The sequence below is a fragment of the Protopterus annectens genome, chromosome 5.part1 (genome assembly GCF_019279795.1).
Source record: "Protopterus annectens isolate FY-2018-M chromosome 5.part1, PAN1.0, whole genome shotgun sequence".
Taxonomy (NCBI): domain Eukaryota; kingdom Metazoa; phylum Chordata; order Ceratodontiformes; family Protopteridae; genus Protopterus; species Protopterus annectens.
Genome location: NC_056736.1, coordinates 259,219,775 through 259,232,212, shown reverse-complemented (window position 1 = coordinate 259,232,212; position 12,438 = coordinate 259,219,775). Strand labels below are relative to the sequence as shown.

General features: G+C 42.1%; 1 protein-coding gene across 1 annotated transcript in view; it reads right to left on the bottom strand.

Annotated features, from left to right (window-relative positions):
- Nucleotides 1–1,004: 1,004 nt before the first annotated feature.
- Nucleotides 1,005–12,438, bottom strand: part of LOC122803141 (trafficking protein particle complex subunit 6b-like) — a 54,644-nt gene continuing 43,210 nt past the window's right edge. The window contains exons 3-4 of the mRNA XM_044072762.1: nucleotides 9,716–9,833; nucleotides 1,005–1,223 (exon numbers count right to left, since the gene is read on the bottom strand). Coding sequence (XP_043928697.1) covers nucleotides 1,005–1,223; nucleotides 9,716–9,833 — 337 coding nt within the window. The remainder of the gene's footprint in view (nucleotides 1,224–9,715; nucleotides 9,834–12,438) is intronic.

Genomic DNA, 12,438 nt, shown 5'->3' with positions numbered 1-12,438 from the left:
GACTGTCATTGTTTTTTAAAAAGAAAATTGGGATAGGTAGACATTGTGGAATCATGCACTGAGCACTTTAAATTTTAATTAGTTTGTATAGCATACATGTTTTTAGTTTTAAAGTGGATAATGGCTGTTAGTCATGGTTCTGATGAAATCTACCATAGTAGATGAAAGCGCTTAACCAGTATTTGCTGTTATTTTAACATTCAAATAAAAGGAAAGTGGTTGCTTTATCGTGGTCAGTGCATATTTCTATGACTGGGACTGTCATTGTTTTTTTTGGTGTGGTTCGGAGTTATACAGTTGGCCAGACCAGTCGAGTGTTATTTTTTCTGATGAGGATTCCTGGGCAGACACAAATGGGACATAAGGCTCTTGCCTTGCCTAGGAATACCAGACTCCCATTCTGCTAGCAAAAATGAATGGGTCAACGGAGTGAATGTCGAGAACTAATTAACCATAAAAAAAAAAAAAAATTCCCCTATTCCAAATTTAAGAAAAGTGGGAAGTCTGCACCACCTCCACTATGTGTTTGTAGCGGAATACTGCAACTGGGAGTCAACATAGTTCCTTTTCCACATATGTTTATGTCTCTTTAGTTTGGGGCGGGGATTCATTGGAGAAGGAAGGAAGCTGAACTACTCCAGGACATGAGACAGAGCCCACCAGTGGCTCTCAGACCCTCTAACCTGCGGCCAAGCAGGCACAGTGGTAGTACTTGCAAGAGCATCTTCATTTAAGGCCATACATTACAAATGCTAAGGAAGGCATGTACAGAATGGTCTGCAACACTGCTGTAGATATCAACACTGAAGCAACTCTCAGAGCTAAGGAATCAGGCAAAAAGTGTCCAAGGTCAAAGCTGATTGACCTTGGCACTAAATGCACAATTAAGGACACTAATGTCAGTAAACCCATTAGGCCTCAAAAGACCTTGGCACAAAGTCCAAAAGAATCACTAACTACAAAGGCACAGATAAAAATCACTTTACATGAAGGCCTCCCAGTGTCTAACCCGGTCTTCTGGAGCTGGAAAGATGTCTTGATAGCATTGGCATAGATAACAGAGACAATGAATGAACCACTGATGTAGATGTGCAATTAGATGGCTGTGGTGTAATCCAGTATCTGGCACTGCATGAAGCATGGCTGTATCTGCCAGTGTCAACACTGGCACCTGTAATGACCTCAAAAGGTACTGAAGTGGTAACTGTGGCCAGCAAGGAGATCTAGGAATGAGAAAACAAAAATGAGAGAATTAGCACCTTTCCTCGTAGTACCAAAAGAAGTCCATAAAAATTGGTCGTGTCCATTTTTCCTTTTCCAACTAACTTTGTTATAGTTGTGGATGCTCCTTCACCTAGACTTAGACAAGCCAAACAGAACCACAGCTAAGGCAGGTTTCTGGTAGTTTCAGAATTAGGTCAGATGTTTATCTACTTCTGCCCTTGACGATAATACAAGAAACCACAGACAAACAGTAAGCTGTATGGCATTTTAGCAAACTTCTGATACACAGTCATCAACATCTTCTTTCGGCTGCTCCCATTAGGGGTCGCCACAGTGGATCATCTGTTTCCATTTCTTCCTGTCCTCTGAATCTTGCTCCATCACACCAACCACCTGCATGTCCTCTCTCACCACATCCATAAACCTCATCTTAGGCCTTCCTCTTTTCCCGCTACCTGGTAGCTTTATCCTTAGCATCTTTTTCCCCAATATATTCAGCATCCCTTCTCAGCACATGTCCAAACCAACGTAATCGTGCCTCTCTGGCTTTGTCTCCAAACCTTCCAACCTGGGCTGACCCTCTAATATACTTATTCCTGATAGTGTCCACCCTCCATCACACCCAGTGCAATTCTTAACATCTTTAACTCTGCCACATCCAGCTCTAACTCCTGCCTTTTTGTCAATGCCACTGTCTCCAACTGATATAACATAGCTGGTCTCACTACCCTCTTATAGACCTTCCCTTTTACTCTTACTGGTACTCGTCTGTCACAAATCACTCCTGACACTCTTCTCCACCCACTCCATTCTGCCTGTACTCTTTTCTTCACCTCTCTTCCACACACACCATTACTCTGAACTATTGATCCCAAGTATTTAAACTCATCCACCTTCACCACCTCTACTCCTTGCATCCTCACCATTCCTCTATCCTCCCTCTCATTCACACACATATATTCTGTCTTAGTCCTGCCGACCTTCATTCCTCTTCGCTCTAGAGCATATCTCCATCTCTCTAGGGTCTCCTCCACCTGTTCCTGACTCTCAGTACAGATAACAGTATTCTGCAAACATCATAGTCCATGGGGACTCCTGTCTGATCTTGTCCATCAACCTGTCAATCACCATTGCAAATAAGAAAGGGCTCAGAGCTGATCCTTATGTAATCCCCCCTCCACCTTAAACGCATCTGTCACTCACACCGCAGACCTCACCACTGTCACACTACCCTCGTACATATCCTGTACCACTCTTACATACTTCTCTGACACTCCTTACTTCCTCATACAATACCACAACTCCTCTCTAGGCACACAAAGTACTAGGCACATTTCTAAAAACTGGGTAGTATCCATTCCTTAGCACCCTGGAATCTATCAAGGTCCAACCCAATACTTTCATACTGGGCAACTTTAACTACCCTTCCATCAACTGATATTCTAGTACCAACGTACAGGCATAACACTTCCTGGAATTTGTCAATTCCGATGACCTGGACCAGCTCATTCTGACCCCCTCTAGAGGGAGCAACATCCCTGACCTCGTTATCACCAACATGGAGACCATTGCTCTACACCTACAGTCAACTCCTCTCTGGTTAAATCCAACCAGAAACCGATCACCATGGAAATCTCCATCTCATCCACACCCTCCACTAAAGATGACCACTCTGAAAAACTTCTCCAAAGCTGACTTCGGGCTCCTAAAAAACAGTGGTGGCTAACTTCTCGGCACCCATGCCAATGGAAAATAGCTGCATGACTGCCGAATCATACACCGATGGACTGTACGAGCACTTACACAAATGCATGGATCTTGCCATATCAAACCAAGATGCTCTCCTCAAAAAAAAAAGGGAAGCCAATCTGGTGGTCCCCAGCCATCAATAACCTATACAACAGAAGGAAGAAACTGTTGCAGAAAAAAATGAAGTCACAAGACAGGCAACACTTCCTTACCAGACTCAACAAAAATTTGAGATCCCTTATCAAATCCTCTAAAGCCAGCTATGAAGGCAGAATTGCAGCAGACACAAAAATACGCACAGTCTTTTATAGCTATATTAAGAACCTCCAAGGCAATACCCAGATTTGCCTCTGAGTTATTGCACAATGGTACCGCCTATACCGAGCCAATAGATACAAGCAACATGCTGGCCAACAGATTCAGCGCCAACTTTACCCCTCTCTCCCCCTTCAAAGGCTCTATCGCAGTACTAGAAGAAAGCCTGGTAACCACCATTTCTGTGGGACAGGTAAAAGCTGCATTGTCCAAAGTCAAGAATACAGTGCCCATGGGATCTGATAATATCCCTGGCTGTGTCCTACATGAAATAAAAAATGAACTGGCACCACACCTATGTGCCATGTTCAAGCACAGCCTTACCTCAGGCTTTGTCCCCAATGAATGGGGCAATGCTACAGTCATCCCTCTCCACCAAGGGGGAGCAACTACAGACCCTGGGAACTACTGCCCCATTAGCCTGACGAGTCTGGTATGCAAAGCTATGGAGTGCATCATTGTGGACTTACTCAAAGATATAGGCAATCTCCAAAATCTTGACCCTACACACTTTGGCTTCATCAAGGGGAGATCCTGCCTGCTGAACCTGGTTAACTTCTTCAAGGCAGTCACCAAGGCTGTGGACACGGGTAAGGCAGTGTATACAGCCTCCCTAGACCTGGCCAAGGCCTTTGATACCATTCCCCAGTCGGGTATTCTTGACAACTCACCAAACTAAGCATCAGTTCTTATATCACTAGGTGGGTTGCAAATTGGCTCACAGACAGGACCCACAAAGTGAAAGTTGCGGACTCCAAGTCAGACTGTCGACCAGTCCATGAGTGGAGTCCCACAGGGCTCTGTCCTGGGCCCTCTCCTATTTGGCATCTACTTCTCAGTAGTCCAGACCAACAGAGAGGGACTCTGGCTGACCAAGTTCACTGATGACAGCAAGCTAGGAGTCATTATCAACACCCCAAGTGATAGGCACCCTACAAAAAGGCCTCTCCAAGACCAACGATTGTTGTTGGAACCATGGCCTTAAGCTTAACACCAAAAAAATGCGTCATCATTCCCTATGGAAAAAACTCAGCTCCCATGAATTACCATGTCGATGGGAGCCCACTAAACACCATAAGAGATCTGGGCACCCAGATTGACAGCCACTTCACCTTCGACCAAACCCAGCTCCAGACAACTGACAAGTGGAGTACCTCAGGGTTCAGTCCTGGGAACGCTCTTGTTTGGCATCTACTTCTCTGAAGTACAGGCCAACACTAAGGGACTCTGGCTAACAAAGTTCGCAGATGACTGCAAACTGGGAGCAATTACTGAATCCCCAAACAATGTGGATATTCTACAAAAGGGCCTTACAGAAACAGATGCTTGGTGCCAGAGCCATGGGCTCAAGCTCAGTGCCAAGAAATGTATAGTTATCCCCTTTGGGAACAAACATGTACCCGTGAATTACCACATAGGTGGCAGTACAAACACCATAAGTGTGATAAGAGACTTAGGGACACAGGTGGACAGTGGTATCACCTTCGATAACCACATTGCCACAACAGTCAGGAAATCCTATGGGGAACACCTCATCACCAAGGGCTTTTCATCCAGAAAGAGAAAAAAAAGGGGTCATTGTCCCACTGTACTCCTCCCTCAGACCCATTACAGAATACAACGCCCCATTTTGTATGTACCTCTCAAGACATCTGCAACAACTGGAAAGGCTGCAAAAATACCTCACTAAAAGAATCACAGGCCTAAAGTAGATGCCCTATGTTGACCATCTAAAAAATTCCACCTATACACTGTCGCATATCGTCTACTCAGAGGCGATCTCTGCTTAACATACAACATACAAGGCCATGTCCAACACAGAGCTGTTGGCCATGCTCCGCTTAAAGAAATCCCAACCCCTCAGAGATGCACGCTCCAGGGATCTAAACCTTGTCATCACAATGAACAAAACATGCTGGAGGGATAGGTTCCTGACCCAGAGACTCCCCAGACTCGAATAGACTGCCCATACATGTCGAGCAGAGCGCCTCTTTTGCCCTCTTCAAAAAGAACCTTGATGACTGGATGAGAAATAGGAAATTCACCCCGGAGATCACATCAGTCACCCCTGCTAGACAGGGGTCCATGGAATTAAAATACCATGGGAAGAAACAGCCAGGGAATTGTTTTGGCTAGGCTTGTATAGGCCCTAGGGCTGACAGCCTAGTACCAATCTATGAACCACCATGTTGCCAACCTATGAACCACCATGTTGCCACTGTGATCAGAAAGTCCTTCTACATGGCACATCTTATAACCAAAGGGTTTGCATCCAGAAAGAAAGAGGTCATCATCCCTCTCTACTCATCCCTCATTAGCCCAATCAATCATCAAATACAACGCCCAGTTTGGGATGTACATGACCAGGCACCTACAACAGCTGGAGAAGCCACAAAAGTACTTGACAAAAAGGATCCTAGGCCTTAAACACATGTCCTACATGGACAGACTCAAGAAACTTCAGCAGTTCTCAGTCCATTATAGTCTACTCAGGGGTGTTCTCTACTTGACTTACAAAGCCATGTCCAATCCAGCCCTACTTGAAATACTACACCTAAAGAAATCCCAATCCCCCTCCCGCACCACACTCTCCAGAGATCACAACCTCACTACCACAATCAACAGGACATTCTGGAGGGACAGGTTCATCTCAAAGACTGCCCATACTCTGGAATAAGCTTCTCATTCATGTCAAGCAGAGCACCTCACTAGCCCCCTTCAAGAGAAATCTCGACGAGTAGATGGGTAACAGAAAGTTCACCCCAGGGATCACTCCAGCTATCCTACTGGATGGAGACACTGTGAACTAACATCGGGTGGCACGGTGTCAGGGATTTTTTTTTTTTGGGCTAAGCCTGTAAAGGCTCCAGGGCTATTAGCCTAGTATACACCAATGAACCTAAATATAGGGTGGACAACTGCACTGGGCTGGTATGGCTATCCAAAATACAAATTTGAGCCAAGAAAGATTTGGAAAGGGACCCATGTACAATGGGGTTGCTACATACACAACTGCAAATGGTAATCCATAGCCTAGTCCACAATTCACAAGCATGCAAATCAGAGAGTAAATTGCAGGGGTACTGCCAGAACTTATATTATCAGAACTGTGGGTATCTGAACTATAGACAAAATACAGACAAACCCCATGTCGCAGCACTGGTGATGGTGTCCTCATTCTACATAGACAGAGCAACATAACCAGTACAGAACCTTATAACACATAAGGGGATGCAAAAACACATTTTGATGTTCAATACAGGAGTATAGTGCAGATGAGCACCATAATGGAAACAGACACAGTCCCACAATAACACCAACAGTAATCTCCTGCCAAAGACAGCACAAACAGTACCTGATCCATACATTAGAAAAAGAAAAAAACTGACCCCTCTCCAAGGCCATAGAAAAAGAACCTGAAAACTATCATGCATCACTCCATAACATGGTTATGGAGTAGGAAGCATGCCTAGAAGATTATCCTTCCATGCACATAAAGGCAGAGAAAGAATACATCCACTGACAAAGCAGATGTCAACAGCTAAATATTCACAACTGAAAGTGGCTGTGAACAAATGTCACTGCTCATCCAAAGGATCACTCACAGAAGATTCATCACATAAACATCAAGAAGGCACTGCAATTGAACTATCCCAGAATTGCTAGGTCTTTGCCTTTAATGAAATGGTTTCTTCCATAGTTGAGGTATTAACCTACCAGCATGTAAACATGGACTTCCAGCAGCTGCAAATGTTTGGATAAAAATAAACCAAAATATATGGGACACACACTGACTTATCCTACATGGAGACTCCTGCATGTCACCAGCAACATTTTTGGCCCTAAGTGCTTGACATCAGTACGTACCATTCATTAGTATAGTGCACACTGGGTGACAGCTACCATAAAAATGTATAGAATGCAACCTATAAGACACAAAAACTCATCAATAACCCACAGTTAGAAAAACTGCATCAAAGTCCATAGGTAAAGCAGTGGAGTGGACAGGCAATGGACACAAGTCAGAAGAACGGTCTGAAGGGGAACCAAAAATAACTGGGAACAGGAACAAAACAGTGCAGCTGTGGAGTGGAGAAATATACAAATAATCGCACAGGAAGTATGCAAGGAGCTGTGAGAGAGCAAATAAACAGTGAATATGCTGCTGGTGCCACTGACAAAGTTACAGTGCATATTGTTCACAGTTGGCATGCTCACCTACAATTCAAAAACTGTTGGCTGGTATGTTATTAACTTAATCCACAAATATGAAACACACTGATAACACACCTGTAAACAAAGTAAAGTATATACAAGTATCTTGTGTAGTGCACACAACTATTTTATGTGAGCGTTTATGAATATGGTGGACTACTAGCCCCTGAAGGAGAAGGAACAACATGCATGCCATTACTCAAAATACTGAAATCGTTAAATGGTGGAAATTAATTTGTCTAAGTTTTTTCTTGTGATTCCATAGCAAGGGACTCACTACTCAGAAGATTATGAATAACTTCATTTTTTCAGTTTCAGATGCTCAGATATACCTTAAAATACTTTAACATGAGGCAGAAACTGACAAACTTTCCAGGGAATGACAGACTTACTCTAACCTCAGTATTTGCTGAGGATCTCATTAACCACCAAAAGATTATGGCGGAGATTTGACCTACAAGTCTAACCTCACAACTATCAACTTTATTCTTCTATGGAACAAACTCCACTCCAAATTAAGCAATATAACACACATTCATCCTACAAAAAGGAGTTAAGACAATGGATGGGCATCCACAAATGCACTCAAGGTATGACAGGTATGTTGCGCCTTGAAAAAGCAGGTAAAAACTAAAGGGTACTGGTAAAGCATAAATGGCCCAAGGGTCCAGCTGACCTTGTATTTTCTGGTTCTGTGATCTAAAACAGAGTTTAAAGCATTAAATAATTAAAGAATATGTCATGAAGGAAAGATGCATCTTTAAGACGAATTAAAAAAAAAAAAAAAAAAAACACAACGACTGGATATTTTCCTGGGACAGGATTATTAGGCAAGTTCCAGTACTTAGCCCACCAGCTATTGTCCCCTGAAATTCTCTGGCATGGCATAAACTCCTGAGCCAGTATAATCAAGATTAATACACATATGGTTTATTTATTGTGGCCATGGATGTGCATTGTTGCCTCATGGCAAGAGGTTCTCCAATTAGATTCTTATCTGGAGCATCTTCTGTGCAGAGTCTGCATGTCCTCCCCTGCTGTCGAGTGAACTTTAAAGACATGCAGATAGGTGCGTGAGTGCACACGCATGTGTGTGTGTGTGTGTGTGTGTGTGTGTGTGTGTGTGTGTGTGTGTGTGCGTGCGCGTGTCTTCTGCGAAGGTTGGACACCAGGCAACTTGACACTAAAAATCCACTGCCTATCAACAGCGGGCTGGTAATCCGCTGTGGCAGACCCTAATTGTGAAAAGCCGAAAGTCTTATGCTTCATTTATTGTCAGACAGTGAAATTAATATCAAAAGGAACTCTTCTTAGTCAGAGCCACCTTGGGCAACCTTAAGAACTAGTACAACCCATCCTGTAGCAGAGTTCTCAATTCATTTCACTAGCAGTGAATGACATCTTAGTCAAACAGTAAGGGAACTGCCTTGTCAGCCAGTGGAAAGGATTAATACTTAGATGTTATTGAGCTGTTCTATGACATCAGGGGTAAAAGGGTTTGATTCCTTTCACCTCCATTTACCTACTTTGAGCAAGTCACTTAACTCGGCTGCTCCAAGGTCCCCACAGAAAAGAAGAGTCCAGTGGGATTACTTGGTTAACAAGTATAAAGGGGGGGGGGAGAAGAATTTATTACCATGCAGGACAAGACACTAGACAAAGTGCCAAAAAGGCATAACACACATTTTACATATTTAGCTTATGTTTGAAAGGTCGCATTTTGTAAATCATGATGCAAAAAAACAGCACTAGGAAGGAAAGTGTTGCTTTGAATGCGATAGTCATTTTGGTACGTGTGTGTGTGTGGGGGGGGGGGACTAAGGAATTGTTCTAAATACCCATAAAGCATGTATTATGGATGAGGATCTTGGGGGTAAATATTTTTACAGGCCATGCTGGAATGTCACTTCCCCAAGCTGTGGTTGTCGGCTTCAATTAGGTTATATGGGTAAAGTGAATTTTTGAGCCACAAGTTTGTTCTTGATACAACTAGCTCAGCTTCAGTTTTACACTCAGTTTTTACAAAGATATGGAGAAACAATCATTGACATTTATAACAAACTTTAAAGCACATTTGTATAAAGACATTTTTTTCTCATGCTTTCTAATTTTGATCTTAAACAATGGCAAAAAAAATCATTTGTTTTCTGCAAGAAGAAATGTTCTAGCTGCAAAATTCAGAGGCACCCACCCAAACAAAAGATAACCCTACCTGGTGGTTTGTACGTAGATTGTCGATCTGTTTTCTGAAAGTATTGTTCCAAAACTCTTTACAAATGAACTTCATAACGTCTAAATCATCCTTAAAAGATGGGCTGTCTTTTGTGATTCTACAAAGGAAGTGAAAGAAATACTGAAATATCTACTCATTTCTAATGAAAAAAAAAGGCTTGCAGAAATTACACAGGAAAGCAATGAAACCTGTATCCTTGTAAAACCAACTTACTCAGACAAAAATGCAACAGGACAGAAAAGCAGACAAGTGTATTAACAAAACGTAGCCTTTGCTTACTGTTCGTCATTACAATGTAAAAGGAACAATGATGCAATCACCTACTCAGTAAAGAAATACTTGGTACTCAGTAAATGGATACATCAAAACATATCAACTTGCGTTGGTCACGGATCCATAGAAATCAGTGGTACCATTTGTGTACTTATGCAAGCCAATGAGTAAATATGCAAGCTGTCTAGCAACAGTCTAAAAATTTCTGAATAAAGACAATCATGTGATGTATAAAGATGACATTTATCCTTTTTTTCAGTGATTTCTACGTGGAACTCTGCCAAGGACAAGCAGATTGAAAAATGAATAAATAAGATCATAGGACAGGTCAGTTTTCAATGGAGAAAGGTAGAAGAGCTTACAGGACAACTTTGGCACACAATGAGTTAGGAATTCTGGGTGGAAGCTGACGGTACTTGTAAAACAGTTTTCTTCATGGAGAGAGAACTTAGGTTCTTGGAGTTCCTGGAATAAAAGTCTGTCCAATACAAGGCCAAGCCAAATATCTTTCTGTGATCACCCACTAGAGTAGACTTTTAATGCAGCATGTAATTACTGATAGTCTGGCAATTAGTGCAGAGAAATACAGTGGATATAAAAAGTGTACACACCCCTGTTAAAAAATGTCAGGTTTTTGTGATATAAAAAATTAGACCACAATAAATCATTTCAAAACTTTTCCCACCTTTAATGTGACCTATAACCTGTACAATTCAATTGAAAAACAAACAAATCTGTTAGGGGAAAAAATATAAGAAATAAAAAAAAATGTGCAATAAGCTGGTTGCATAAGTGTGCACAGCCTTAAACTAATACTTTGTTGAAGCACCCTTTGATTTAATTACAACATTCAGTCTTCTTGGGTAGGAGTCTATTAGCATGGCACATCTTGACTTGGCAATATTTGCCCACTCTTCCTTGCAAATGCACTCCAAATCTGTCAGAATGCGAGAGCATCTCTTGTGCACAGCCCTCTTCAGGTCACCTCCCAAATTTTCTATTCGATTTAGGTCTGGGCTCTGGCTGGACCATTCCAAAACTTTACTTTCCTTCTGGTGAAGCCATTCTTTTGTTGATTTGGATGTATGCTTGGGGACATTGTCATATTGAAAGGTGAAATTCCTCTTCATCTTTTTAGCAGACGCCTGAAGGTTTTGGGCCAAAAGTGACTGGTATTTGGAACTGTTCATAATTCCATCCACTGACTAAAGCCCCAGTTCCAGCTGAAGAAAAGCAACTCCAAAGCAAGATACTGCCACCACCATGCTTCACCGTGGGGATGGTGTTCTTTTGGTGATGCAAAGTGTTGTTTTTGCGCCAAACTTACCTTTTGGAATTGTGGCTAAAAAGTTCACCCTTGGTCTCATAAGACTAACACATTTTCCCACATGCTTGCGGGAGACTTGATGCACAGTTTTACAAATTTTAGCTGGGCCTGGATGTTTTTCTGTGTAAGAAAAGGCATCTGTCTTGCAACTCTATCCCATAGTCCAGACATATAGAGAATACGGGAGACTGTCGCATGTAGTACACAACCAGTACTTGCCAGAAATTCATGCAGCTCCTTCACTGTTGCTGTAGGTCTCCTGGCAGCCTCCCTAACCAGTTTTCATCTTGTTTTTTCAATTTTGGAGGGACATCCAGTTCTTTGCAATGTCACTATTGTCCCATATTTTCTCCACTTTTTGATGACCGTCTTCACTGTGTTCCATGGTATATCCAATGCTGTGGAAATTTTGTACCCTTCTCCCGATTTCTTTCAACAATGAAATCCCTTTGATGCTTTGTAAGCTCTCTGCAAACCACGGCTTTTGCTGTAGCAGGCAACTGAGTGAATGTCACGAAAAAAGCCTACTAGGACAGCTGAACTTTATTTGGGGTTAATCAGAGTCTCTTTAATTGATGGCAGGTGTGTACCCAAGAAGACTGAATGCTGTAATTAAATCAAAGGTGCTTCAACAAAAGTATTAATTTATGGGTGTGCACACTTATGCAACCAGCGTCTTGTACATTTTGTTATTTTTTATATTTTTTCTCCTAACAGATTTGTTTGTTTTTCAATTGAATTTCACAGACTATAGGTCACATTAAAGGTGGGAAAAGTTTTGAAATGGATTTATTGTGGTCTCATTTTGTTAAATCACAAAAACCTGGCATTTTAACAGGGGTGTGTACACTTTTTAAATCCACTGCATGGTTCTGTACGGTCCATAAGGTAACAAGTGCTTACTAGTCCAGTTTACGTATGCGAATGCAATACACAATTTTTCTGATTATTCGTGTTTCAGACTTGTCAGAAAACAACCGGATACGTTATCTGGCCCACATATTTAGCATGTTCTTGGCCCTGGATAGTGCATTCAAAGCTTGACCTTTTGAGATTTGAGGACAAGAGCAGATTGTGGGTATTTGATTTAAGAATATTGGGG